This window comes from Lentinus tigrinus, assembly GCF_003813185.1.
Source record: "Lentinus tigrinus ALCF2SS1-7 unplaced genomic scaffold L226scaffold_33, whole genome shotgun sequence".
NCBI classification, from domain to species: Eukaryota; Fungi; Basidiomycota; class Agaricomycetes; order Polyporales; family Polyporaceae; genus Lentinus; species Lentinus tigrinus.
This window is the reverse complement of record NW_027137942.1, coordinates 1-26,967: the sequence shown is the minus strand read 5'-3', so window position 1 is coordinate 26,967 and position 26,967 is coordinate 1. Positions and strand designations below refer to the sequence as shown.

General features: G+C 55.3%; 8 protein-coding genes across 8 annotated transcripts; 1 reads left to right on the top strand and 7 right to left on the bottom strand.

The window, feature by feature from the left end:
- Nucleotides 1-472: 472 nt before the first annotated feature.
- L226DRAFT_574329 (uncharacterized protein) lies at nucleotides 473-2,647 on the bottom strand (the record flags this gene model as incomplete). Its single annotated transcript, XM_067685015.1, has 15 exons — nucleotides 473-490; nucleotides 548-568; nucleotides 629-746; nucleotides 804-849; nucleotides 904-922; nucleotides 983-1,051; nucleotides 1,108-1,475; nucleotides 1,531-1,587; nucleotides 1,646-1,663; nucleotides 1,733-1,907; nucleotides 1,962-2,026; nucleotides 2,090-2,152; nucleotides 2,207-2,267; nucleotides 2,324-2,412; nucleotides 2,470-2,647. 15 exons carry the CDS (start codon nucleotides 2,645-2,647, stop codon nucleotides 473-475), a joined length of 1,365 nt encoding a protein of 454 aa, XP_067531440.1.
- Nucleotides 2,648-3,423: 776 nt separating this feature from the next.
- On the bottom strand, nucleotides 3,424-5,262 carry L226DRAFT_469467 (glycoside hydrolase; the record flags this gene model as incomplete). Its single annotated transcript, XM_067676223.1, has 5 exons — nucleotides 3,424-3,488; nucleotides 3,542-4,549; nucleotides 4,606-4,753; nucleotides 4,864-5,057; nucleotides 5,109-5,262. The coding sequence occupies 5 exons, from the start codon at nucleotides 5,260-5,262 to the stop codon at nucleotides 3,424-3,426; spliced, it is 1,569 nt and encodes a 522-aa protein (XP_067531439.1).
- Nucleotides 5,263-6,446: 1,184 nt separating this feature from the next.
- Nucleotides 6,447-7,466, bottom strand: L226DRAFT_215674 (uncharacterized protein). Its single transcript, XM_067672956.1, has 2 exons — nucleotides 6,526-7,466; nucleotides 6,447-6,468 (listed from the first exon to the last, which is right to left on the bottom strand). The coding sequence occupies exon 1, from the start codon at nucleotides 7,158-7,160 to the stop codon at nucleotides 6,570-6,572; it is 591 nt and encodes a 196-aa protein (XP_067531438.1). The 5' UTR covers nucleotides 7,161-7,466; the 3' UTR covers nucleotides 6,447-6,468; nucleotides 6,526-6,569.
- A 1,078-nt stretch (nucleotides 7,467-8,544) lies between these two features.
- Nucleotides 8,545-8,879, top strand: L226DRAFT_538468 (uncharacterized protein). Its single transcript, XM_067681502.1, has one exon. The coding sequence runs from the start codon at nucleotides 8,594-8,596 to the stop codon at nucleotides 8,849-8,851; it is 258 nt and encodes an 85-aa protein (XP_067531437.1). The 5' UTR covers nucleotides 8,545-8,593; the 3' UTR covers nucleotides 8,852-8,879.
- Nucleotides 8,784-11,191, bottom strand: L226DRAFT_538467 (uncharacterized protein). Its single transcript, XM_067681501.1, has 11 exons — nucleotides 11,078-11,191; nucleotides 10,819-11,017; nucleotides 10,630-10,768; nucleotides 10,189-10,565; nucleotides 10,000-10,055; nucleotides 9,794-9,934; nucleotides 9,710-9,738; nucleotides 9,368-9,654; nucleotides 9,088-9,305; nucleotides 8,948-9,013; nucleotides 8,784-8,896 (listed from the first exon to the last, which is right to left on the bottom strand). The coding sequence occupies exons 1-11, from the start codon at nucleotides 11,147-11,149 to the stop codon at nucleotides 8,840-8,842; spliced, it is 1,641 nt and encodes a 546-aa protein (XP_067531436.1). The 5' UTR covers nucleotides 11,150-11,191; the 3' UTR covers nucleotides 8,784-8,839.
- Nucleotides 11,192-12,383: 1,192 nt separating this feature from the next.
- On the bottom strand, nucleotides 12,384-15,525 carry L226DRAFT_538465 (uncharacterized protein). Its single transcript, XM_067681500.1, has 12 exons — nucleotides 15,008-15,525; nucleotides 14,867-14,955; nucleotides 14,747-14,807; nucleotides 14,338-14,400; nucleotides 14,001-14,273; nucleotides 13,840-13,944; nucleotides 13,485-13,780; nucleotides 13,342-13,426; nucleotides 13,244-13,289; nucleotides 12,954-13,188; nucleotides 12,868-12,888; nucleotides 12,384-12,808 (listed from the first exon to the last, which is right to left on the bottom strand). Exons 1-12 carry the CDS (start codon nucleotides 15,180-15,182, stop codon nucleotides 12,776-12,778), a joined length of 1,482 nt encoding a protein of 493 aa, XP_067531435.1. The 5' UTR covers nucleotides 15,183-15,525; the 3' UTR covers nucleotides 12,384-12,775.
- Nucleotides 15,526-16,900: 1,375 nt separating this feature from the next.
- Nucleotides 16,901-18,144, bottom strand: L226DRAFT_513803 (uncharacterized protein; the record flags this gene model as incomplete). Its single annotated transcript, XM_067678385.1, has 2 exons — nucleotides 17,769-18,144; nucleotides 16,901-17,711 (listed from the first exon to the last, which is right to left on the bottom strand). The coding sequence occupies exons 1-2, from the start codon at nucleotides 18,053-18,055 to the stop codon at nucleotides 16,901-16,903; spliced, it is 1,098 nt and encodes a 365-aa protein (XP_067531434.1). The 5' UTR covers nucleotides 18,056-18,144.
- A 450-nt stretch (nucleotides 18,145-18,594) lies between these two features.
- L226DRAFT_444211 (uncharacterized protein) lies at nucleotides 18,595-19,140 on the bottom strand (the record flags this gene model as incomplete). The annotated part of the gene is made up of 1 exon (XM_067674863.1): nucleotides 18,595-19,140. A coding segment is annotated over one exon (546 nt), but the record flags the coding sequence as incomplete, so codon positions are not given.
- Between the last annotated feature and the right edge of the window lie 7,827 nt (nucleotides 19,141-26,967).

The window sequence follows — 26,967 nt, the reverse complement described above, 5'->3', positions numbered from 1 at the left end:
CGGTATGGCAACTTCGGTAGCGTTCGCAGGTTGCAGTGCAGTTTCAAAGGTCGCAAATATAGACATTACTCATCTTGCGTAATACAAGGGGGAAGCTCCGGGGATCTCCACGTCACCGTGCACACCCACATCCCACAATATAGGAGCATGGAAGAGAGAGCCAAGGTCGAGCAGGCTAGGCGCAAGTCCTGAGCGCTACGACATACCCCTGAACAAGACAGACTGGTGAAGATCAGAGCAGATAGAGGAGCACGAAGGGGTATATGGATTGCAGACAGAACGCGTAAGATGTACAAAGGTAGCCAGAAGAGGGAAGCACCAGAGCAGCAGTGACGTCGAGGAGACATGCGAGATGAGTGGTGGCCATCAGGGACAATCATTGCCTCGTTGTTCGTTGTTCGAACTTACGAGCCTCTTCTGGTTAGATCCGAGGTCCGGGTATATTCGTGGATGGGTATAGGCTCTGGTCACTTCATGAAGCGGTCGTCCTCTGTCTGCAAGAATTCATGAGCGCGTCATCCACCTCATCATCCAAAGGCATACATACAATGGGATCTTGACTTCCAACCTGAAGGTGCGAGAACAACACTCAGTAACTATTTGGATTTATGTGTACCACCGCACTCACCTGGGGGGCAGACACGTCGACATCTGTTGGCAAGCGCACGGTCTTGCCTTGCTTCCACTTTCGCATGCGCTTCTTATTCTTCTCTTGGATGAACATCGTCGTCTCATACACCTTGTGACTGAACCTCGATGTTAGCCGCAACCTAGTTCTTGGCAGCACGACGTTTAGCACTTACCCCACTTTCGTGAGCAGCTCGCGGTACGGAGGATGCGGGTCCTTCTCTGTGCACACACTTCGATCAGAATGCTTCCTCACGGAACAGGGTCGTAACTTACTGAGAATCTCTATCAACGTCTGCCATGGATGGGTGATCAGCTACGCCATTATTGAATCGATAATGTCGGTCAACTATACCTTGGTCATCGACCGACCACGTGGACCTTCAAAGGTTTCCTCCGGATCGCGGCACGCAGAGAAAGAGAACTGCGCAGCACAATGCTCGTTAGCGACCACATTGATCTCAGAATGCGATCACTTACGGCGCGAGCCTTGGGTTCATCGCTCTTCTTGCAGTCAAAGCCGTTGCACTTCACCATCTCCTCGGGCGAAGCGTAGCGCGTCAGCGCCAGGTTCAAAATCCCAGATGTCTTCAAGTCTCCGACGAGGGAAGCGAATGACTGAGCACGTTCAAGCGTTGCACGTCGGCTCGGGAAGTGTTGAGTATCGGGGAGAGGGGAAGACGGAGTACGTATAGCCGACTCCCGAAGTGCGCCAGTGGTAATCGAGAAGCGCTTGCTCCCATTGGCTCCGGGCGCGAGCAGCTCAAGAGCCGTGTCGATGCTGAGTACCTTCTCTGGCTTCCGTTGGAACTGATGAATCCGAATGCCAGTGCGGCTGGCACTACGCGCTGTACGTGGTTGGTGAGACAGACGGTACGGTACATCGCCTCATCGACGACATACCTCGCCTGCCATCGTTTTCCTTCCCGTCTGCGTGCGAACATGGCACATTCTGGATCACTATGGGATGATGATCACTAAGCCAAAGTTTAAAGTGCAGGAGAAGGCGAGCACGCACGCATTCCATTCTTGCGCCCTGAAGACATCAAGCGAAGACGAAGGTCAGGAAGTCAATCATAACCATGAACGGACCCGCTGCACGTACTGACTGCCATCAACTTGGACTGCGGGTGTCTCTTCCCTCGACTCATGAAGGGGAACCACACGTTGTTGCAAAGATAGTGATTGAGGTCGAGTAGTGTTCCCGAATGACACGAGTCGAAGATCGCAGTCAACGTGGAACCGACCGGAAGGGGATCCACCAGCAACCTACGTAGTTCCTAGAAAATGAAGGAGTCAGCCAAGTTGACGGGGTGAGTATATGTCATCCATACATTGTCGACGATGAGCTTGTGAGTCTTCTGGAGGCCTACGCCCTCGTTGTCGAGCGGCATGAGGACTAACGGAAGACGATTACGTTAATGAAATCCACAGCCGCAGACTCCATACATATGCGCCTCACCTTCATCAAGCCCGTCATCTTCGTCTATACTCTTACTCGCGACCTGTCCGGAGTGTCCAGAGTCTACGAGAGTACAAGGTCACGCGGCCACAGAAGTGGGGTAGAGGAATGTCTCACAAAAGAAGACAAGATGATCTCCAGGTTGAACGTCCTTCACGAGCTCGTGAATCTGATGCAACTGCAGTCTGCGGGTAAGCGAAGAGCTGACACTGTACTGTCTGGAAGAGAACGTACGATGTTCGCCCGGGTGGGCTGGAGCTCGGAAGCGACACTCTCGTCGTCCAGCATGAGGACGATATTGGACTCCAGAAAGCCGTACGTCTCTGCAGGGATTGCGCGGCTTGAAGAGGATATGTAACACATGGTTTGATAGGACTTACCTATGCAGAGCTTCATCCATCCCCTTGCATCGTCATGCGCCCCCCTCAGCTTCAACTCGTCGCTGGTCACATACTGTATGCCGATGATCAACGCCTTCTTAGCAGGCTCCCTTTGCGGCTCCGCGGAAGCACCGGGGGTAGAAGAAGGTTGAGTGAGTCGGCGTAGGATCTTCGACATATCAAGTTAGTCGACTGCACGAGTGGAGGGTATGAGCTGCCAAGCTGGGGAAGGGGGAACGAAGCATCTGCGAGGATCCTGCAAATCTATAAGTGCACCCACCACCGCCCTATTGCGATGCTCTATACATGCGGGGGACTTAAGGCTCCACGGACCGAACCCACGTGCAGACTGCATGAGAACGACGCCGTAACGTAACGGACAGAGGGAGGACCTTCTCGCTGTGCTCTCGAACGGCGCTTTCAACACGTGCTGGCCGCGAGTTTGTCTCTATTGCAGCCGAACCGACTCTTGATCGTCTCGAAATCCGCACTGTGGACAGAAGGAAGTCGGGGAAAGAGAGGCCAGAACGCAGGAACGAGTCTTCAGCTCTGAATATCTCCGCCGGGTAGGTGGCACTTGTATCTGACAATGTCGATTAGGTTCATGCAACGAACGAACTTACTTACATAGCAATATGTGGACGGAGTAGATGGTTTACGACCAAGAAGAGATATTTGACAGAGGGCGGCCGCTTCCATTCCCTCAATGTCCGTGACTCCACGGCCGCCTGCGAGTATGAAACATGGCGTCAGGAAGGCTAGACTCCGACAATGCGTTTGTGGGCGCACCGTGAGATTGAAGAAGCCACACCCGTGCACTAAATCGATGGGCTACGGACACCGAAGGAGAAACATGCCTCAGACCGGTGTTTCGAGCGGGAATCCGTGAGACCGGTGAAAGAAAGGTTCATAGATACAACTCCGCCTGCAGGAGTACATTCGGGAACTTCTGTCTCAAGTTTCGGAGGAACTGTACATGTAATCGTATGCAGCCTTGCAGCCTTGCGAGAACCCGTGCTCTACGAAGTGCCATCAGCAAGTCCCGGACGTACAATCGAAAGACACGACATACCATACTCCCATACGTTTCCATCACCCTTTGCGCTGATATGTTCGCCGGCACGTCGCTTCGCCCATGGTCCCTTGAAGCCGAGCTCGTCCGCGAATTGGCCTGGATGCCATGCAGCGAAACGAGCAGCATCCTCCCATCCCGTAGCGAAGCCCTCGTCGAAGCGCCAGTGCTCATAGGGGCCGGGATACTGATTCCAGTACGAAGCGTGTTGAGCTGACGCAGTGGCCCGAGCACGCTCCATCTCCGCACCCGAGTCCGTTGGGGAGCGCTGGATCGTACGTCGGAAGTGACCAGGGAATACGCCCGCATCGACAGCGTCCCGGAAAGACCATCCAGTGTCTATGCCACCTTCCTTCTTGTACGTCCAGAAGAACCACCCGGCGCAGTGTTCCTCGTAGAGTTGCAGCTGCGCCTGTACGTAGGCGTGTTTCTCTGCTCTTTCGTCACTTGCGCCGTGCAGCGAGCCCGGGTTGAGCGCAGCGGACCATTCGCCCACAACAAGGGCACCACCGGCGCTCTCGAGGTCTTTGGCAACGCGCGAGAACATGGACGATGTATGATCGTGAGGATCACGAAGACGACGCGCATGTTCTGCAGCCGGGGTGGATATGTCGCCAGACGTGAAACAGCGATACAGGTGGTGGTCTAGGACGACGAAGGGAATACCAGAGGCCTTGATGAATCCAGCGTACTGGTCTGTCATCCACGAATCGCTGACGTACAAGGGCAGATCGGGATCAATCGCGCGGATAGCACGGAAGGCGTCCATATACCACTTCTTCAGGGCATCGTTATGAGGTCCCGGTTGCGGTTCATTGAGCAATTCGATGCCGACTAAGTTGGGCAGTGGAGGCTCGCGTGACCGTGCAAATTCGGTGATGTGCGTTACAAGGGCGGCGAGGCAATGGATGGTATGCGACATGTTCTTCTGCTGCTTGAAGAACGTGGGCTCGTTGGACGTGCCCGAGTGGGAGTCACCATTCTGCTTGCCCGGAGCGGCATGCAGATCTACGGACAACAGACGTTTGAGTAGATGTTAGCCAGGGCAAGATAAAACATGATACCAAAGAGGACGCCGATGCCGTGTTGGGATGCGGTCGCAAGGGCGTGCGTAACCCTAGACCATGCCCCCGCGAAGATTTGACCAAGATCAGCGAAGTCGGTGCCGCGGAGTACGCTAGGATCGGCGCCGCAGAGATGATAGTAACCGATCTGGGGAGATTGAGTCAGCCTCCGAGTTATATGCTGCGTGCAACGTGTTGTACGCGAATCATAGCCACAACATGCTAAACTTCGGATATCTGCAGTGAATCAAGACGTACCGGGATCCGAACAGTGTTGATACCTCGTCCGGCCAACCACGCCCAGTCTTCGTTCGTTACCCATGTGTCCCAGTGCCGTTCGAGAATGCTCTTCGCGTCGGATCCGGTAGCGACGTCGAGGTCGCTCAGGGCAGGTGCACGCGCAGCACGGAACGGCGCGTCTGTGATCCACCGCTCCAGTACAAACCAAGACCCTGAGACGGATATGACCAACCAGTCCAATAATCCACGATGAATGTACGTACCCAAATTAACTCCTCGTTGCTTGCGATACCGGTACATATCCTGTTCATCCGGGAATGATTTGGATTGGTCGCGAGGTGCAGTCATCGCGGCATGACCGTGCGGCTCCACGTGGTCTTCATAGTGATCCTTCAACTTGTGCAATAACTTGCGCATCCTCGAGGACCTAAGCGCTATGCTGCAAGCGAAGATGGTGGTCGATACTCGAGGGGCGAGATGCTGCGGAACAACAGCCTCGGGAGTGCACGTGTGAGTACGTACCCTGACGTCACCGCGATTGGAACAACCATGCTCGTTTCCTTATGCACATCCTTTCCCCGGTCGTAGCCACACTTGTCGGCCTTTTTCAGTGTCATCGGGATTCGGCGCCAGGGGTTGGCTAGCAGCAGAAGAACCGGCAGGGATTTGAACGGGTATTACAGAGGAGCATGGATGCAGTGGGGAATACGAGACGAAATGCGTAGATGGTGAGAATGGTTCACATGAATATGAAGGGGCGGGTTTAGCTTCCTAGAGGCGGATGAGAGCAAGCACAGCGAGGCCACGTAGAACGCGCGCTGGAATCTCAGCCAGTCTACATCATCGTCCAGCTGGACAGCGACCAACAGGTCAGACTCAACCATAGCCCGTTCAGAATTATATCACACCTTTTCGCCATAGCAATGCCCACGCTCATCTCACATTCCTCTGCAGCAAGGCTGCCTGATGAGTCACAATGCTCCGAGTCCGCCCGAGTCTTCACGGTCTTCATGAATCGCTACTGTTGCGGAGGTAGCGTCAAGCTCGCAAAACAGCCGTAGACGAGTATACGTTGCGCGCGCAAGGAAGAGAGAAGTGTTCATTGTGCCAGGGACTCATCGAGAGGACATTGCAGTAGATGACAATGTTGGTAGACGCCGGAGAGCAGCGACTCTAAGCGCCAGTCGAAGCTTGTACTTCAAGTTGGCCAACGCAGATAGTCAAACTGTGTTGACTTGCACACCGCAAAGTTACTCAAGGCATCTGTATTTCGTCTTATGTCGTAAATCTATGTACATGAAGCAGAAGTATTAATGGCTCGTCAGCCAGGGTGTCTACGTCATAGCAGGTCGTGGCTAAGCGGTGATATGTACCTAGTGTATGTCTTCGAACATGGTTATCCGTTACAACTACGAAGGCCCATCGCGGCGCACACAAGCTAGACTACAAGTGAACGGAACCGAAGCAGGCGTAAAATTACAGAATCGTGTGGGAGAGTATAGTATAACGAACGTTGAGTTATATGATGCACAATGAGTGTGAGGACGTGAGGACGATCGTCGACGGCCGATATCGTACAGCGGAAACATGGAGAACTTAAACCGAGAGCAGCGCGGACACAGTCTACCGTAAAACAGCGTCAGAATATTCCTCTTTGTCAGATGCAGCAGGCGTACTCACGTTATACAAGCAACCAGCTAGGCTCCCGATGCCCGTCCTCCCCGTCAGCCACACAGCAGGCGGAGCAGTTTCTCAAAACACGTCTCCCGATGATGTCCCCGTTGCGAACGGCGAGCATACCGTCTTCTTCTGGGAGGTACGGGCTCTGGAGGGTTGGACACCCCTCCGGAGCCATAGTGCGTGCGGGAGGGTGTGGGAGATGGGTACGTGATCGACCCAGGTGCGCTCCAGTACTGCTGCGTGATGGGCCTTGGTGCGTAGCCCTGCGGGACAGGTGGTGACGGCGGGAGTGGCACGGGACCCAGACGCGGTGCCGGCGGCGGCTCCGAGTGGTCACGGTAGCGGCCGGGCAACATGTTCGGGGGGTCTTCTGGCCGGAACCGGTGGAGCCGGGGCTGGTTGCTTATACGACCACTGTGTCCGCGCTGCTCGCGGACGTTGGTCATATCGTTTCGAGTTTGTGTTGTGTTGTTTAAGGTTTTCGACAAGGTGGAAGAGTGGAGGAGTGGGAGCTGTCCCGCCCTACCCTTTATAGATCCCCCGAGCACTGTCGTCGGTGCTCGGGCGGGGGGCGGGGCATACCAGCAATAGTACCGCCCCAAGTCCCGACGAGCTGTAACGTCACTGCATGGCATGCGCAGCCTTCCGCGATCAAACCACAGAAGCTGATATAGCGCTCCCAGCGGTGTCCAGGAACTGGGCAGCCAGCAGCCGCCAGTTCACGTAATTTGCGCGATATGGACCTGTGCGACGCGCCGACATCGTGAACCTGTGACCAGTCGAAGGCAGGGCCAGTTCTAGAGCACATGCGCGCTCGCGCGCTCGAAGGGAGCCGCTGAGCATCTGGGTGTCCATCATGAGAAGATCGGAGGAATACGGGCGGAGAGATAGCGGATATTTTGCCTAGGTCGACACTGCAAAGTAAGGCGGTGGGAGGAATGCACAGGCAGCCTGCAAAGAAGGGCGATGTCAGTGACAACCAGGTTGCTGGGACGAGAAGACGCGATGACATGCTGGGCACGTACGAAGTGAATTTTGGGACGCCTTTTCACCATAGAAAAAAGCAGTCGGATAGGCATCGATGGGCCTGCCCTCACTCCCAGGTGGTGCGCAGGAACACAAAGGGCTCGCCGGATGGGAAATTTTGAAGAGAGGGGCCGTTCAGGATGAGAGAAAGCCCAGCAAAACGGCGGCCCATCAGGAAGTCAACGCGCAGTAAACCGTTTGCCTTCTCGGCATCGCTGATGTGTGCGTCCTCGATGCTACTGTAGCGCCGAACATAAGTCTCGCCAATGAGGTCACGGCATCGTCGGCCATATAAGTTATCCCACTCGGAGCGCGTAACACGTTGGCGGAGTTGCTGATAGAATGTCAGCGACGGCCGGGTAATGTACTAGATTTCAACCAACTCGTCGGGCCTAGCGCGAATGTCATGGGTATTGGATCCTTCGAGGCGGACTGTCTTGAAGCGATCTGTATCTCCTCAACTACATACGCCAAGGCAGGCGAATCCAATAACATCTGTGAGAATCGAGATGCAGTAAGCCGCGCTTGACTCCGACTCCGGCATCGTGTCTCTGATGAGTAGTCTGCGAAAGAGGTTGTATCGCGCTCGAGGAAGCCAAGCACGACACACCAAGCAGCAATTCCGCATGCCTGAGTAGTAGTCGGTCGGATTGTTCTCGCTGTAATTTCCGGCAAGATCGATGATCCATTCCCAGTTTTCTATGGGCAGTACTAGTCGTGACGTTGCCATGTCGGTGGTAGGACCTTTGATGCGCTGACACAGACAGACGTGTAGTACAGCTTGCCAGAAGTAGCCAATATCCCAGTAGTAGTGATAGACAAGATACGTAGCAGATACTGCGGTGCCTGCTGACTAAGCAACCTCTGCGGCGCGCCCCGCCCCGTCTCTCAGACTATCATTATGCTCGGATGAGCCTCATCACTACGCATTCTGAATTCAGAGGCACTCCGGCCTAAACCGGTGGAAGCAAATAGTCTGTGTCACCCCTTGCGTCTGCACATCTCTCCGATAACCACATACCCAGTGGTTCCAACGAGGTCCATGGAACTACTACTACTCGCTGAGGGTGAGGAAACACTGTTTGGGCAGCTGGTTCCGTACTTCAGGAGTCCGTTGCTCATCGGCTTCGCCCTCATGGCTGGCGGTTTGACGGGCAGTATGGAACGGAAGCAGCGTAATACGTATGTTGTTGAAGAAGCTCGGAAGCAGCGTAATACGTATGTTATTGAAGAAGCTGAGGGCAAAAAGTGCGGTCCCACTCGCATTCGGCACGCAGGTCCTAGGAACTCAAAGATATGACAGTTCCTCCTCGTCATATTGGCATTTTCGGGATTGCGTAGGCAACTATGCAGTATCTTGAGTGTGGAAAGGAAGTTCGGTACCAGGGTGGCTCACCTCTCCGGTACCATAGAATGCCTTGATTATATCGTAACTGCACTGGTCGTGGTCCAATGCGAGATCCTGTGGGGATTACAGTCAGGTCAGAAGATAGACGGTAATCCACAACGTGGGGAATACAAGATGTTAAGACTCACCCCGTAATGCAGCCCGCTGACGACGTTCGCGGTAGGCCAGCGCTGATGCGCCGTATCCTCCGACACCGAGAAATAGTTCCAGTAGTCTTGGTCCCGGAGCAGGACTAACACCTTGTTGGAGAGAGAGGGCTCGTCTGCGTTGCCCAGTCTGACACGCTCAACAGCACGGACGGGCCAAAGATGACAGAGGTATCGCAGAGGCGGGAATGCACTCGTCGCTACATACAGAAAGCAAGTGTCAGCTATGTATGTTTCGCGCCGAGATGGAAAAATCCTATACCGATGAGAGGGCCGCCGTTCATATGCTCAATTAGTGATTCCTCAATTTGGCCGCGTACCGTGGCCACATCGGTGTTGTGCTCGTGCAGGGAATCCCCACAGACAAGAGGCATGCCGTCGAGCACCTGCACTGACCACCTGCGATTGCCACTGCGCCATCCATTGACCCCTGTCCCCTGTCTTATGAAGCCCATATGGAATATCCTGAAATCCCTCTCTTCCGGGTTCAACCACAACTCATTTTCTTTCTTGTGTAGGATCTGTTGATAGTCTGCTTCCGCGCGTGTGCTGGGGTCCATGTTAGCGAAAGCAGCACACGAGACACTTGATCGCGAGTACGTACTGCCACTCCACTAGCTCAGAGTGCAAGAACTGGACATGAGTCAGCACCACAGTCATACGTGATGCGCCAGATGTGAGAGCTTACCCTGGTAACCTGACCAAAGCGGACTTCATCGATAGCTGGACGACCGAAAAACTGCATATATCCCGTGGAACCGTTGATCATGCCATGCTGCTGAATGCGAGCTAGCGTGTTGTTAGCTATCGCCACGTCTGAGGACCATTGCTATCCACCGAACAAGAGTTTGATCAGATCACATGACGTCCCCATCCGCACGATCAGGTACGTACTATGTGCGACGGCCGTTCTTGGTACGCTATCGGGTCCACGGGGTCGTCCATGACGACTCTTCCAACGCGCTAAGTGATCGGGCAGCGGTCAGTGCTGGCCAGGGTCCATCCAGCAGTTGCGTACCTCAGGAAACACTACCAGATCCCGTGTTAGCAAACTCCAAGTCGAAACAAGTATTCATCACTTACTTGTCAGGAGATGACTAGCCAAGATACTCCCATGATGCTTTGTCCAGAGGTTGACGGGTGAACCCGGTCCGTCGAGAGCATCTGCGAGAGCAACCAGATCCCGCACGCTCGCAGCGGTACCTCCGTATTGGAACATGTCGCGGTCCGGCGAGGCGTTCAAGCACTGCGTGACCATCCTCTCTTGCGCGCCGAGCATGTCTTTGACGTCTTGAGGCCCTTGGGTCTCTGACCACGCCATCTCCCTGTCCCAGGGGAGCTCACGAAGCAGGTCACCGCGAAAAGTTGTGTTGTAGAATGCGACCGTCGCGTTGTTGAGCTGCGCATATGGGTTTGGCGAATAGCTGAATTTCTCCTCATTATCAGCGAAGCACTCCGTTCTGTAGAGGGACAGAGACAGATGAGTATTTGTAGCGTGGATTGAGATGAGTGCACGATACCGACCGTTGGGAGACCGCGGTATTGCGATACGTCCACATGACGAGATCATACTCGGGCGCAATTTTTGCGATATTTCCGCGTTGACTGAATAACATGTTGAGGGCATGCTCGGGATTGAAGGTTCGTCCTAGATACTCGTGTCCTGTGGAAAGTGAGATGGGGTTTACTCGGGTTCGAGCAGCAATTACCTACCTAGATGCATGAACAGAGTGCCCTTGCGCGGAGCGCGCCTCTTCACAGGTAGTGCCGTGTAGTTGAGCGTAATGCTCCCTCCGGCGTTCTTCCAGTCCAGAGGAACCTCGAGTTGGCCGCATTCAAGTATCCTCCCACTCCATATATCGTTCCCGCAGTCTACATACTGGTGCCTGGGGAGTGGAGATTGCAGGAGCGTCTGTCCAGACCGACTTTGTCATTGGCCGTGCGAAGGAATATTGGAGCGAAATCTACTCACCTGCGAGTCTTCAGACGCGAGGACAGCTACCGCTAGCGTAGAGTAGCTGACAAGCTTAGCGAGTGAGAACATGAAGGTTGTGGATGTGGGGGGCAACGTTGCTTGGTGGGAGCGTTTATAGGGTTCGAGGCTTCGAGCGGTATTTGGACGGTTGCCGGTGCTACGGTCAGTGGGGTTGACATTGAGCGTCGCCCTTCGCATGCCAAGTACAGCCGCACAAGGGCTATGCGCTACCTCCCAAGGTACTCATGACTCATACGAAGCACACCGTTGTTACTGCGAACACTTCACACGTCAGTACTTGAGATGGTGGCGTGACGGGGATGTAGATGATCATACTCTCCAAGTGTTGAGTCCACCAGACGACACCTGCGGCAATGTTGTCGCATTTGGCTTGCGTTTGTCGGATGGTCGAGTTGAATTTGGAACAAGCTTGAGGAAGACAGGGCGGTCGATGGAGAGTAAGCTAAGCGTAGCTTAAAACACTTCTCCGCATATAGGGTTCACTCAGTGCTTCGCTTGCTAGAATTCGTCGTTGTATTGGTAAAATCGATGAGATAATTCGTTGAGCGACAGGAGCGGGTCACGTAATTCCAAGCTTCGATAGAAACCGAAAAGATCGCTGCAACGTGTCTACTTCCGAGGTCATGAGGATGCACGCGTCTGCCGATTGCTGTTCGATTGCTGCGAGGGAGGATCGCGGCCGAGAACCCACTTGAGTCTTGGACTAGACAGACACCCGAAGACACGGTAGGACGAGATCGCAGACCTTTTGCAAGCACTGCATACACAGTAGGTTTCTAGGGTAGTATTGCTCACGTCAAGAGCTTCCAAGCAATACAGAGGTGACTGCATGAACACTCGGGTAGATCCATGCGGAGCTCCGCCACCACCGCTACACGCCCGTCCTACCCATTCACCATCCCAGCTTCCATATTACAGAAGCGCAGGACAAACAGTGCGTCTCACAGAACAAAACTTGGATCTCGCAGCCGGCGTTTGCGGGGGCAATAGCACTCACTCGTTAAGGCCGGACCCCCCACGTCATGTAGCACGACGTCCCAGCTGCGCATGACTTTCTTATTCGGCTCTCCGCACAGGAGATGCGTAAGGGCCGCAGACGTAGTTCTGTCATGTCCGTCGGGAAGAGAAGTCTTGCGAGCCTACTAGGACTGCGGGTGACCACATCCAGTGCACGATCGAGGTACCGCGTAGACGAGAATGCGTCTTTCAGCCGATCCAGATGGTCCACTTCAGTATCGAGAGAGAGTCAAGCCAGCAATGAGGCGAGTGTCACAAGCGAGAGGGTGGTGGTTCGAGGGCAAGAGTAGCCGAGCGCTTATGGTGCTGCGCCACGGTTGGACAAAAACAATACATAGCTACCGAGAAACATAGGCCTCGCCGTCCCGCACGACGCGGTCGAGGCTGCCAGGCCTAAGTAGATACATGCAAACCGACGTAGGTAACAGATACAGAGAGGAACAACGACGAGAGCAAGGGGGGCTATAGATCATCATAGTGAGTAGTGACCGAGGAGCGATCCAGCAGGGTTATGGAGGTGCGTATATGGTACAGTATATGGAGGATAGATATACATGGGGCATGAGATCGATGTATAGCATACGTGGGATGGTGCAGAACGTGATATAGGTCGTATGGGTCGTGGTGAGTCCAAGATGCGCCGCACATGACAGCGGGTCAGAGGAATCGCGAGATTGGTTGGTTCATGTCCTGCGAAAGATCACTGTCAGTACCAATATAATCGCGGAGAAGAATAGAGAATGACTCACCAAGCGATGACGAGAGCCGACCTGGGATATACCAAGCAACTAAGTCAGAACGCACGTCCAGGAGGTGAGCAAGAGACGACGCGTACCACAGGCACAGGCACGTCGGTATAATCATAGCTATGATCAAGATGATGTGTCTCCTCTTCGGTTTCCCCGCGTACCATCGTCACGGAAACCGCAGTTCCCGACGAGCAACTAGCAGAGCTCGAGCTCTCGCCGGAGCTGCCACTCGTCTCCCTCATGTGGATCGATTGAGTGATCTTGTTCTTTTGCTCGAGGCTCCATTTATGCGTCATCTGAGCGTGCGTGTACATCTTATGTCTACAAGAGTGTGCCGGTCAGTGGCGGTCCATCAGATGGGAGGCGTAGTGCGCACGTCAAGGCGAGGGCTAACCGGCCAATGGGCTGGTGAGGAGCAGGACCTACGCTCACGGTCAGTTGAGATTTGACACGTTCAGCATAGAGAGTACTCGCGAAGTTGCTCGATCAGCCAATGCGTGAAGGAGCCATGCTTTGACTCCCAGGTGCGCTGATTGTCATGACACGAAGAAATAGACACCTTCCGCATCCGTGTGAGTACATACGCTCATGGGGTACGGAAGTGATGATATACGCACTACCGTGGCAGAGTCCGGGGTGCCCTCGCTGTCTGGACAGAATCCATTACATTCCATGTCCGTCGGCGAAGCGCAGCGAGGAATTTCTTCCATCAATGATTCCATGCTCTGTTCGCCCTCGATGATCTGGGAGAGACTCGGCTTGCACTGGACGGAGGATCGTCTACTACTGTAGGAGAGCTCCCGGCGCATGCCGTCTTGGGAGTCGGTCACGGAGAACGCGACGTCGATCTTCTCCAACTGGTGGTTACTCAGTCGCTTCAGTTGGTGGATACGCACGCTGCATTCGGAGTTCTCTGAACAGTGAATGAGATTTAGCGCCAAACTCAAGTAAGATACAGGTTGCGGGACATACCTCGGCTGGGTATGGGCGTTGAGGAGGCCCTTCCCTTACCCTTCTTGTCAGGATGGACAGGTTTAGCCCTTCTCATCACAACCTTGACACCCGCTTGACTCATCCCTATGAGCATGAAAAATCGTCAGGGTATCGGACACCGACATCATACGACGACGTACGCTGGCCGTCCTTCCTCCGCACTCCGAGCCACTTCGTCAGATGACGCCGGAACCCGATGTCTGTCCAAGGGTGGTAGACACTGTTGCATAAGTAGTGATCGAGATCGAGCAACGTGCCGGAATGGCAGGAGTCGAATATAGCAGTGAGATTGGCTCCCGTGGGAAGGGGATTGACGAGCTTCTTGCGAAGCGTGTTGTCGAGGATCATGATCTTCTTCATTGGTCTCTCGGCGTCATCGTTGGCGAGTTGCGCATGATCGACGGGCACGATGTCTGCATTTAGATTCCTCAATGTTTAAGTTGTTGGTCAAGCGTTAGTCATGAATGTAAGACCTACATTCGTCTAGTCCGTCGGCCTCACGGTTCTTGGGATCAGCGACCTGACCTGAGTGTCCGGAAACTGAGAAGAGCCACAAGTCAGCTCGAGTCATCGACGTCAAGAAGTTGCATGAGGAGGAGAGCGATTGCGAGTACGAGATCAAGCATCGTTCGTACGAACGGCGCTTGTCTAGGCACATGCTCGACGACTCCCACTTATACTTGCACAACGTATGGTGTTCTCATCAGACAGCATGAATCTTCCTCGACCGCACCGAGCATCAACTTATTGAGGCGCGGAGGAAGTAGCTGGTGGAAGCGGGAGGAGGGCGCATCATGCTGCCACGATGATTTCCCTCAGTGCGGGCAGGGCAAGGAAGGGGGCCCGACTTGATGATGAAAGCTTGAGGAAAACAGGAGATACGTACAGAAGAACACGAATCGGCTACCGCTTTGCGCGCCCGCCACGAGCTTGTCGATCTGCTGGAGCTGCAACCATGGCTGAGAGTTCGCGCGTACGACCTGGCCAAACACGAAGAGAGACGTACGATGTTTTCACGTGTCGGCCACAACTTCTCTGAGATGCCGTCTTCATCCAACATCATAATGACGTTCTCCGGAAGGTAGTCATAGTTGTCTACGCTCGTATGTCGGAAGGGGGTGCGAGATAGAGGAAGCAAGAGACTTACTGATCAGGAGGTCGCGAAAAGCCTTCGTGTCACTGCGCGCACGATGCAAGCGGCAATATTCGCTGGTCTCCGCGTCAATGTAGTCGATTCCGATGAGCAGAGCGACTTTGTGCGGCGGCGGCGGGGCTGTTGGAGTCGAGCGACGGCGCGGAATGACACGCCCGATCTTCACCATGCGTGGACACGGCTGGGGCCAGACGTCGTATGCCGCGATAAAAGTTCAGTAAGGGGAGAGCGAAGCAGAAGAGGGCATGGGGAGTCACAGGAGGTCGAGGGGACTTAATACTGCCGGGAAGCTCTAATCTACTTTCCCGAGCGGTGTCTCGCGACTTTTGTGGGGTTCTTCCTAGACGAATGGGGAGGACGCGATGTTGACAAGTCGACAAGTGCACAGGTTAAGGACAGGACAACATGCGCAGTCAATTTCCCGACGGGGAGATTGGGAAGAAGAACAGAAAGGGCCGAGCATAGCGGGACGCACAGCGGGTCCCTTCATCAATCAAAGTCGTAGACGAGTGTAAGACGACAAACGCGTGAGGCGCCAGAGGAGCTACTAATTACATACTACACGAAAAGTAAGTACTTCATAACAAAGGCTTACTGAGTGTTTACAAGTCATCAAAGCGGCGAACTATAGCCTTGTCAGTAATTGCGAACTTGCCGTTTCCAACCATCATCATGAACCCAGCATGAACCTTCAAAGCTTCAGCGCTGAAGCTTTGAAGGCAACTCGCCCAACACCACACGGCTCAGCATTTTCCAGTACATCCTCCTTGATGATGGTGAGCAAAGCAGTGTTTGGCGTCTTCTGTGGCCATGGGATGACCGAAGCTTATACTTCCATGTCAAAAATGGAGGCCCCTTGTACGAGCGATGACATAGGATGTGGTCCGAGGGCGAGGCGGCACTGCATGACTGGAGACAAGGGTTTCTGATGTTTCTGTTACGACTCGTCACCAAGGAACCTCTTGACACATCCAGTGCCGACGAAATCAGTGAGTTTCTTATCGAGCTGTATCTGCTTCTCGTTGTCGTGTCCCGCATTCCCTCCGATCTTTCCTGCGCAGGCGCATGGCCTAGTCTATCGACTCCACACTTCATTTCATTTCTGAGAAGCTCGCCACGCACTGGAACTCCTTCCGCCCGTCCGCTCGTTATGACCCATGAGCTTGCACATCCAGTACACGTGAGAGCTTCAGGAAGTCGTCTTCGTCTTCATGCACTCCTACATTTTCGCGTTGCTTATCGCAGGCTCACCATCATGATTTACGCTCCGGGCATACGTATCGCTGAAAGGACCCTGCCCCCTGCTGCGCCTTTCCACGTGCCCACCGTCGTGGATTGAAGGCTCGTTATCATCTGAAGACTCGGTCCGTATTAGCGGAGTTCCTTCTGAATCTGTGTTCCAGAACAGTTTCATGTAGTTCCCTGCTTCTCTCATTGAAACCACAACTAGCGTCTCCATAGCCTAGCGCTCGTTCCTTCTGTGATCCCCTCTGTCGGTGCCATCTGACATCTAATGGACGTAGGCGTTTCAATAGGGTCCATGCGCCTGGCAGCGCCGCAAAGTTTGGCTTAGCTTGGACCTCAAGATTAACCCGCTGTCCAGCTCCCAAGACAGTCTGGGGACACAGAGCGCGGGACGAAGTTCCGACGTGCTGTCGCGCTCATTTTCCTCGCATTTGCTACAAAATAGAATCACGATCAATAGCACGTCGCAGACTCGTCAGAAATTTTTCTGGCAGGCAGCGACAGGGCGCTCGCGCGCAGGGACGCGGTAAGGAAGAGGAACGATGTCGATACAGCCGAATTTGATTCAATATATTAAGACGCGATACCATGGTGCGATTTCCTCTCGACGTGCAGCACGTACAGCATAACCACCCTCTTTCGCTAGATAGTGTTACCCGGGTGCCACATAGCAGACGCGTCCCCGAAACAAGATCCTTTCCTCTCGCGAAGATGTCGCTGCAGGGCGTCCCGTCTGCTGAACGGTTGTCCGCACCCGCCGACCATGGGCCCATCCATTTTGCGCAACACGGCATCCGGTACCGCATGCTTAGCAGCGGCCTCCCGGGGCACGCCGCAGCATGACCACAGGATAACCTCGGTGGGGCGCGTATGGGTGGCTATGTGCCGCCTGAGGTCCTGCGCACGGCGCCCCTTCTGGGTGTAGTCGCAGAATGGGCACTGGCGCTGGCCGAGGGGGAGCTGCCGGGTCAGGGAGCAGGGAACGGCCACGTTACGCCTCCTGTAGCCCGGAGCCTGACCAACGTTCACGTAGCTATCGGGCCATGGTGTCTGTGCGGCAGGCTGTACGGGAAAGGGTAGAAATGATGCGTGTTCAGCCGCGTAGCCGTTAGCCAGGCCGGGATAGGGGTCCGAAGCGAAGGGCTGGGGTGGTATCGGGGGAGACATGGCGAACGAGGAGGAACTGGGCACTGGTAGATCCTGAGGTGGGAGAAACGACCCATTGACAGCGTACTCCGTCTGATACCCTCCGCAGAACATGTCCTCAGCTGTCGGAGCTGAGAATCCCATACTATATACTCCAGAGACGGCCGCGGAGGCTGGCAAGGTCGAGACACCGACATTCTGGGTGTAGTACGGGAAAGCATAGGAGGTCGAGAATGGGAGCGGACTTGGGGAGAAAGCGTAGTCATATGTGTCGACGGGGTAAGGGAGTGTGGGCTCCATGGGTGTGCTATCGAGTGCGCAAGTATGGTTAGCTACAGCAGTGACCTGTGGTAGTTATACGCACTGGACGTTCTCAGTCATCTGGGGAACACACCATCCCAACGTACCAGATGGCGGCGGTGCTGTGCTACACCGACCGGCCCATCCACTGATGTCGCCACCGAAATATCCGGATGCGCCGTGCAAAGTGAACGCTTTCCAGGTATACTCTTCATTGGCGCCATCTATGCTCATGTCCTCGGATTCGCGATGGAGTGGTTCCAAGGAGTACAGTACTACGGGGAGTGGTAGGGGGAAGGTCTCCTGGTGAGTGGGAGGCAGTCGAGTGGCGATGAATACGCAGGCGTTCATCCGTGACGTGACCTTAAATCTATATACGGTCGAGCAGCGAGAACTCTACGGTCAATGGAACACGGAGCGACATCGCAAGTCGGGTCTCGGGTGCATATGGAAGAAAATGCAACGACGCGTCTAACGCTCGACAGGTGTTGAGAATTCGCTAGCGGAAGGCGATTCCCATGATAATTTGGGCGTGTATTAAGGTTCGATCTAGACTCGGCCCAACCTTGACAGATTAAAGACCCCCATGTATACGAAGGGTATGTTACGGCCGTCCATCCCGGCATTTCCCACCAGAAATTTGGACTCTTCTGAGCCCGAACCCACAGCATACAAGCCCGTACTACCTCCAACTGGTACAATCCTACTTTATATGATAGGCGGTAAACAGCACTCGAAACCGGTCTATGCACGCAGAAATGAAACTCTGCAGCACCATAACACCAACACCGGTGTGATCGGCATATCACAACCGCCGCAGTCGCGAGAGCGTCTATCGCACAAACCACACTGTCCACACGCTCCGCCTCCGGCCCTCATCTATCCCCGATTCCCACCTCGACGACATAGACCTCTCCCAGCTTCCTTCGCTTAGGGAGCTCGTAGGGCATAGCCGGCCGGATGCCGAGGAAGCGCCGTCGACGAGCAAGATAGTCGATTTTGCGCAGCGCATGGCGAGAGCGCGCATCCTCCGGAAGACACCTGCACCTGACCTCGCAAGCACGGAATAAGGTACCCTTCTCAGGCTCGCTGAGTGCCATAAACTCGTGGGGCTCAATAGGTGCACGAAGACCCCTGTAGAGGCCTTCGAGAACGTCGCCAACAGTGAGGCAAGCTATCGAGCCCGAAGCGCGGCGGGACGCCCCAGAGGATGAGACTCCAATCTCTATCTCCATAGGAAGAAGTGGAAAGATGAGTACGAGCGACTGCAAGGAGGGTCCTTGACTCGTCGCACTCGTGCGAAAGGCGCAACGACGGAGATCTCGGGGCGAGATGGAGGGGCTCTCGAGTAGTGCCGCGGTCGGATGGTACAAGAGGTCCCACGTAAATGCTGGTGCTGAGGTTGGATGTAGAGGTATGGCAAGGCATGGGTCAACGGAGAGTCGGTTGGAGAGCGGGGAGATGGGTTCCGCAGTGGACGATCGCGGCGGCACTGGAAATGAAGGGCCGCGTACGAGGTTGGGCTCATGAACGTCACACACGTCCGGTAATGGAATAGTGCGAGGTCGAGGTGCTTCGGGAGGTCCCGGACAAGATGAAGGAGGCGTGCGGGATGTTGATAGCAAGAACCACGCGGAGGACGGCCAAGCCGCTGAGCGAATTGCGGTGGGCTCTGAAATGCGAGGTGCTGGAGGATAGGCAAGGTGAGGCGCCGTCGGAAATGAACGCTGCGACGGCATGCGGTATGCGGGCATAGTGGGAGGTTGCAAATAGTCGGGTCGCCGCATCTGAGGGTCCTATATAAACAGTAACACAAACCTGCCTTTTGCGGCTCATGAAGTGCGGCTACGCTTCAAATCCTGTCGCCGACGTCCCGCCACCGAAGGACCGCTGCATTAGGCAAAAAGGAGATTCCGGAACACGCTTCGGGGGTGGCAGGGCTGGGAACTGCATCAATGCCGCAGCAGTGTGAACGCGCAAGCTACTGGAGTAAAGATTGCAAGGAAACGGTGTGTCCGGCGCATAGAGTGAATGAACATCGCCCTCCGAGAGACCACACAATGCAGCTTCTAGGCATCTGATGTGCAGAACGCCATGGAGAGTCTGGACCGTCGAACACACATCTTCTCGAACGTAGGGGCCCGGGAAGAGCAATCTTCGCGCAGCCCACTACGAGCGCTTCCTGGAGATCGTTTCCCAGCCGAACGTCAGACTTCGCAGTCGAAACAGAGAGGTTCCTTCGTCTCAGAAAGACTATAGTGTCTTCAGTCTGTGAGAGAAAGTGACCGTTTGAAGTGAGAGAGCGTTTGCGCGGCGGACACCCGGGAAATCGGGTCTGGCAGTTGCACTACATGCCACCACGGCTAGTGACTAGCGAGTAACCACACACACACCCATTACTGAGTCTGGTAGCTGAGACTAGCCGAGCCACTAGAATATTCCGGAGTACATGCAGGAGAGAGCTGTTCAGCCTCACGATGGAAAGCGATCGGAGGAAGGTCGCTCCCGATACGAAGGCTCGAAGCCACCGTCGTCGTCGGAAGGCGCTACGAGAGAACGTCCATCGGATGCCCGCCCCTCCAGAGGCTAAGTAGGCAGGAGTGCATCCGTTTCAATGCAGAGTGGCCGCAAGAAGTCGGGACTAGGAGCTCCGTGAGAGAGGGTGATGACTCGCCGGCGGTAGGATGACGTCGGGTTAGCCCAGATCGCGCGCGACTTCCCGGTTGCAATGTGCCAAAAGACGAGGAACTTAGAAATTTACTGTTAGCTAACGTCAAAGGTTCTAGAACACACAAAGCAGGCTCGTACCTGGGGTGACTGAACTCTACGTTCACGGCCACAAGAAGATGCCAAAAACTCGGCGACGTGTTGCCCAGCATGAGACATTGACCTATCAGAGGATCTTCTCAGAGTGGACGAGGGAAGAGGAGGAAATGGGGTGTATGCGGGCCTCGGCGGAGATGGCTGCCACATCTCGCTGTTGCGAACTATACAAGGTGGACCACAAGGTCCCGCCCGTGGAGACCCATCCACAGATCAGTGGAGGCGGGAGATGTGTAGCCAGGTACTGTGTGTGCTTTGCGACCAACCGTTAGGATGTCATCTCCCCGTCGTAGCATAGGCCCCGCTTCACATGCTGCATCACAGGATGAGACACGTGGGCCAGCCCCGCCGTCTTCCGCCGCCTCCAGCCAACTGTGGGCCTTCTTCTGAAGCCTCAGTGGGTGCGCAGTAACCCCACGCCGTCCCACGCTTCCTCTCCAGATGGAAAACTGAAAGACAGGGGTGAAGGGATCCCGAACTCCAGGGTACGGTCGACCCGCCAAAGGGGGTCCTTCCCCGGCGTTACGAGCGAACACTGTACCATTTCAACGTCCAAGGGCTTCCCTGCGGTCATATGAATGCCTGCGATAAGAAACGGGCCGTAAGAAATCTCACCAGCAACCCATGTAGAGACGATCGATAGCACGAAGCAATTGTTAGCTCACTTGTATCTCCACGACGGGTGCAGAGTTTCAGCCTATGTCACAGAAGGTTACGGGATAACTTACCACGTTCATATCACGTCCCCGGCTGGGAGTCCATATGGTGCTTTGACAGGTTCTCCCGGGCGCTAACAATGTCCGTAAACCATCATGCATCATTTACCGCATCGTAATTTGGTGTTATGGGTTGACCACTCACCGATATTTTCCAGAGCAAGAGGCATCCCGACTTGACTTGAGAAAAACAAGCAGACGCGAATATTTGCACGCACCACCGCATGTATCCGTAACCTTGATTGCGAAGGTGATGGCGTACCAGCCCAATATGGCAGTATGTATGTCACTACGTTTGAATTTGACCGCAGTCCGCGACGATATACCCGCACCTGCAGCGTTCACATGCTTTTTGCGCACATAACGTGAGAGTAATCAGCACGTTTTAGGCCCGGGTTACGCCGACTGGAAGTCCCGGTTTGTACGCGCTCCTCGGATCTGAAGACCTCTGGAGACCAGTGTTTGAGCTGCACGGAGATACCAACGAGTTTGAATCAGCCCGTAAGGCTGTACGGGTGGCATCTTGGCATGCTACGCCTGCGCTCCGACGCGTACCTCCGAGTAGGTGAAGAAACAGCCACTAACGCCACGCATAAGGTCCCGACAGCAGTGAGAGCGCGGGACTAGAAGCGAACCACGATCAAGACCTTCGCTTCGTGGGTGCAAAGCCTTCCACATCAGCCTGCGCCGAAATGAAGACAAGAAATTCAGCGCCCGCTGGCCGGAAGAATAGCCCGCGGCACCAAGAGTGCATATCAAGCGAGTGCGACGGTGGCGGATCGCGCACCCTGGATGAGTGATTTCAGAAGTTTGACTCCTGACATGCGGTCGTGTATAGGCCCCGAGCCGCAGCCCCGCGCGCCGCAGGAATGCTTGTGAGAAGGTGCTTCGCATCGAACAGATGAACGCATCATCGCTTCGAGAGCCCTGAGGTTGCGACGGGCTCGGAGTCGCGAGACATTGGGAGTGTGGCCTCTCGTGCAATGGACCTTCACAATGTCATCAGTATCTGACTACGGTCGATAGAGGACTGTGCTCACGTATGTCTATCCAGATATCGCACAACTCATGAGTGCGGAAATTAACGCGACAAACCCGCGATGCGGGCGGTGCTCCGCATCATATCCTGTTTGAGACGAAGCGCCAGAAGTCCTGCTTCGAGGCCCTGATGCTGCCACATTGACAGCGAAGCGAACGTCAACGCCGGTGCAGCTGACATATTCAACATCGCATGCGGTCTAGACAACCACTCTGCGCGAGGGGTATGGTACTGGGTCCAATCGGAGTTCGTCACTCCCCGCGGAGAGTGGGAACATGCGGACATAGGAAGGCACTTCGACTAAACGCCCTGAACGCAAAATTCAAAACTAACGCTCACGCTCGGAAAGCGCGTAGGTGACGAGAGCGTAACTTTCAGTGTGCCTCGGCCATCGTGCGGCGACATCGAATTCGAGATTACGATCGGACGAAGCGACAGAACAGCGACCAAAACGTTATCGCTCACCATCGTTGCCTGGTATGCGGATGAACAGCTTCGGGCCGCCGGGGAGATCGATAGCGTCCACCTATCAAGAACGGGCAGTGAGCACAGTGGGGATCAAGGGGAAGGGATCTGACGTCCGTGGACGTACCATTCGATATCCTAATCTTGCCCTAGTAGAGCCCTACTCCGTGAAGGGACCGCAGTTCGAGATCACGTCTGCATGATGAGTCCATCTCCAACTATGGTCAGAGCCTGACGGAGAATTCACCGCTATGTGACTCGCAACCTGTGCTGGTGGTGGTGTCCATCGCTCCAGGCTGGCGTTTGAAGGCCTCCGCAAGATGGCCGGACGAGTCCTGATGTACTCGAGGACGCCTGGTGGTACACCTAATGACTGGCACTCCTGCATGCGCATATATCCGAGGCTCCCGGCAGGAGTGACCGAGATAGGTTGAATCGTCGACTTGATAAGCTGAAATACCTGAGTTGCCGGAGGGAATGGCTATGCGAGAGTGCAGCCGATAGTCGATCATCGCCTGATCGATCTTATGACGATGTGCTAGAGCATACAGTGACTCGTGAGCGACGATGGCAATGGCGATGAGCACGAGCAACTATAATGCATCTGACGAATTACTCACCATTCGATCTCATCCCGCCGCGAGACGGATATTGCCTTGCAAGGCAAGGCTTGTGAGTCTTCACATCCCGAGAGAGCAGCTAGTGATCCCCGACATCTAGTCCACAGCCTGAGTGCCCGATCGACTAACCACAAGGGCTCTCCAGGATCGGCCGGATCGTCGATACGCGGCCAGCGAACTACATAGATGAAGAGGTCAAAAGGACGACGGTGATGTGAGACAAAGGCAGTGATAAGAACGTACTCGAACATGATTAGGCTGCAAATCACCACGGGGGAGCGGGGTTAAGTTCTCGCTGCATACTGGCTGGGTGCGAGGACATACCATGCGACTGCCAACGCAGCCGATGCCTATCTGTATTATATTCGATGAGGTGGGCGGCCGACGGTCGTATCGGGCGACAGCGAGCCACTGTCGGAGAGCCGCGGCTACGGCTATACAAGCCACCAAACGCCAGGTTGGTTGCATCCGAGTCATACGACCGACAGGCCAAGCCTCAGCTACCGCCATGTGCCACGGTAGGTATCAGTTCTTCTGTCGTTCTTCTGGAACACACTTAGCGTGAGCGATAGATACGGCGATCATAGACGCAAAGACGCACTTGGCTTTCGACCGACGATCTATGTACGCGGGCGTGTGCACCAGATGCGCTTCGCTTTAGGACGACTTCTCTTCACGAAGTACGAACCTCGAAGCACCGTGACCGCGATCGCATCGGCTCAGGTGCCCCCGGGGCACCGAGATGCGTACCACGTATGGCGTGCCGTGGCTTGCCAAACTCGGGATGACTTGGCGTGTCGTACTTGAACATAGCCTATAGGGTGAGCCGCGAGTGGCAGTTGCTGACCGCGAGGGAAGTCTTGGTCCGCAGGCCGACCTCCCGAAGTGAGTATGGCCGAGGACAGCAACCTGCCAGTGAGTGGACGACCTTGTCCGGCATGATCTGCACAACCAATACGTCAACTTCGAGCCACAAAAGCAAGCAGCGCGACGTATAACCCCCGGTTTCGCTCAGCCTGTCACTGTATGCGCTCGACCTCGAATGATCTCAGTAAACCGCAGCGCGGCGCACCACGACCCGCTTTGAATATCAGTGGCACCATCATGCATCATGCATCATGCCAACAACAACAAATCCACTTCGCAGCAAACCATGTCAGGCCATCCCGCAGCGCACAGCAGATAAATCACGAAGATCACGTCCGCCGCCCCCGCGCCGCACGGAGCTAGCTACTAGCCCGGGCCTCGTCCCCAAATATGCCCTGTGTCGCGAGTCTCTCGTGACTTGCTAAACTCGTCAAAGTTGAATCGCGCTGCGCAGTGCGCCGCCGGGGGACGGTGTGTGTTTGGAATCAGCTTCGCCGGCAAGTATCGGAGTCCGGACTCGTCGTATACGGTATATGCGGCATCCAGTCACTGTAATGACCCGGGCACTGGCACGACTGCCGACCGCCGACACCCTCGCACCCTCGTACCCTCGTACCTAGGAGAGCAGAACCAGCTGAGCGAGCGACCGAGGATTCCCGCGTCCAGCACGGATCGACCACCAGGACTCGCACTGTCACGGTACTGCCATACTGCCCGGTCACTCAACTTCGAGCGAGCGCCGAGCAGTGCTGCGTGAACAGCGGGCGGCGGGCGGCGGGCGGTGGGTAGTGGGTAGTGGGTAGTGGGCGGCGAGCAGTGAGGTGATCTGTCATTGTCAATGTCAAGATAGACACCTCGTTCGCTCGCCGAGCCTGAAGCTGAAGCTGAAGATCGCCTCCACAGGGGACCGCCCGCGGCCGCCTCCGCCTCGCCGATGAGTAACACCATCACAGACTGGGAATCATCACTGGGCGGATGCGGCACATGGTCGGTCGCCCATGCCCATGGCTTGCCAAACGCAGCGACGACCGAACGCGGCGCCGCGACGTCCAATGCCAATGCGTTTGAATGTCCTGACTGAATTCAATCACCCGGGGTCCTGGGGCAAGGGGTCGAGCCGGCGGATGCGACGTCTGCGCATCTGCGCATCTGCGCATAAAACCACACCGGCGCCGCTCAGGCTCCTGAGTACTCAGTACTCAGTACCGAGTACCGAGAGTGCCAAGTCGCCAGCAACACATTACACGCTACACGTTACACGTCCGCCCAAAGCCGGCTGCGGCAGGGCCCTTGCCGCAGGCCCGTGAAGCTCGCACAACCTTCCTTTCCGCGAGAATAACGCGGATTCGTGGACGCGTGGATGTGGGGATGTATGGATGTGGGGATGTGTGGATGTGTAGATGTATGGAACGGAACGCCGCGCAGGGTTGCCAGCGATGACAGGAGGTTGTTAGAGTTTGACCGTGACTCACCGTACCATGAACCTATGAACTTTGCTAGTGCCCATCCCGGTCGTCTCTCGTGCGGCGCACCGCGCAGTCCCTCTTGGGATCCGCCGGCCGGCCTGCGTGCATGGGGTTTCCCTTCTGGGGTTGCAGTTGGATTGTCGAACAGTCGGGCTGTCGGGCTGTCGGGCTGTCGGAGGCACTGCGGAGGGGGCCGAGATCATAGATGGCGAACGGCACGGAGGCTGAGTCGGACGGGGTCCGGGTTCGAAAATTCGACGGCGTCCAATTCCAGTTCCATTCCAAATTCCAGTTCCAAGCCGAGAGAGACCACGGACGACTGGGGTACCGAGTGCGGGTCGTAACCACGGCTTGCCAAACTCGGTCAACCGAACACGGGCACTGCAGCCCGACATTGCCCTGGTAAGTGGCAAGTCCTGCCCGGACGCAATCAGCCAAATCCAACCGGAGCTGAACCATAACAGAAGGAGGAAGGGAAGGGCCGCGACACGTCTGCGTAAGTATGATGTCTCTGCGCAGTACTCATTGATTATTGATTCTTCTGAACCACACGGGCGCCGAGCACTCAGCGCCGATCGCCAACCCAATTGCAAGCGACACGCAGCCTGGGCTGCGTGACCCATCCGGGGCGCTCAAGCAGAAGGCTCATGTCATTGTGCGGGGACGTGTCGGACACGGACACGGACACGTCCGTCGAACGAAACGAAATCCTGTTTCAGGACTCAGGAGGATTACATTTTCGTTGATGATGACGGAGACCGCCACGGTGCGGCCTGATTCCCGAATCCTGCTAGAGTTTACTCACCCATTGAATCCACATACGAACTCACCAGATTATGCTACCCCTTGCGCAGCCTCTGGCAGGTTCGAAGTGTGGCCCGAGAAGGCTTCCTCTTCCCCCCGAGGCCCGAAGCCCTGCGGCCTGCGGTCGGGGGCCGGCGAGAACGCGAGTGGCGCAGACGCATACATCACGGCGGGCGCCCGCTCAAAATCCGAGGCAAGAAATCTTCATGTTTTCCTCCACGGAGGCGGACTGTCGCGGACATTTAAGTCAGATTTTGGTGCCTCGAAAAGGTCGCATCCTAGAGCCATGTACGGAATATTTTGTCCTGCCGAAAACGCGGCCTTTGACGAACATGATTGGGTGCCAGAAAAGTCCTGAAAGGGCGATCTTTCAGTGAAATTTCTCGTGCACCCCGAGAAAGATGTCCTTTGTCTGCCATGACCTCGTGATATCATGAAACTTTCCAGTCGGACCAGAACCGGG

Coding starts and splice junctions, on each gene's coding strand:
- L226DRAFT_215674 (XM_067672956.1), bottom strand. CDS start 7,160: ATGCCATGCAGTGACGTTACAGCTCGTCGGGACTTGGGGCGGTACTAT.
- L226DRAFT_538468 (XM_067681502.1), top strand. CDS start 8,594: ATGGAACTACTACTACTCGCTGAGGGTGAGGAAACACTGTTTGGGCAG.
- L226DRAFT_538467 (XM_067681501.1), bottom strand. CDS start 11,149: ATGTTCTCACTCGCTAAGCTTGTCAGCTACTCTACGCTAGCGGTAGCT. Junction 10,769..10,818: donor CACTCTGTTCATGCATCTAG/GTAGGTAATTGC, acceptor CACTTTCCACAG/GACACGAGTATCTAGGACGA. Junction 9,655..9,709: donor TCTGAGCTAGTGGAGTGGCA/GTACGTACTCGC, acceptor CATGGACCCCAG/CACACGCGCGGAAGCAGACT.
- L226DRAFT_538465 (XM_067681500.1), bottom strand. CDS start 15,182: ATGGTGAAGATCGGGCGTGTCATTCCGCGCCGTCGCTCGACTCCAACA. Junction 14,274..14,337: donor GGCCGACGGACTAGACGAAT/GTAGGTCTTACA, acceptor ATCTAAATGCAG/ACATCGTGCCCGTCGATCAT. Junction 12,809..12,867: donor TCGGCTCTCGTCATCGCTTG/GTGAGTCATTCT, acceptor GATCTTTCGCAG/GACATGAACCAACCAATCTC.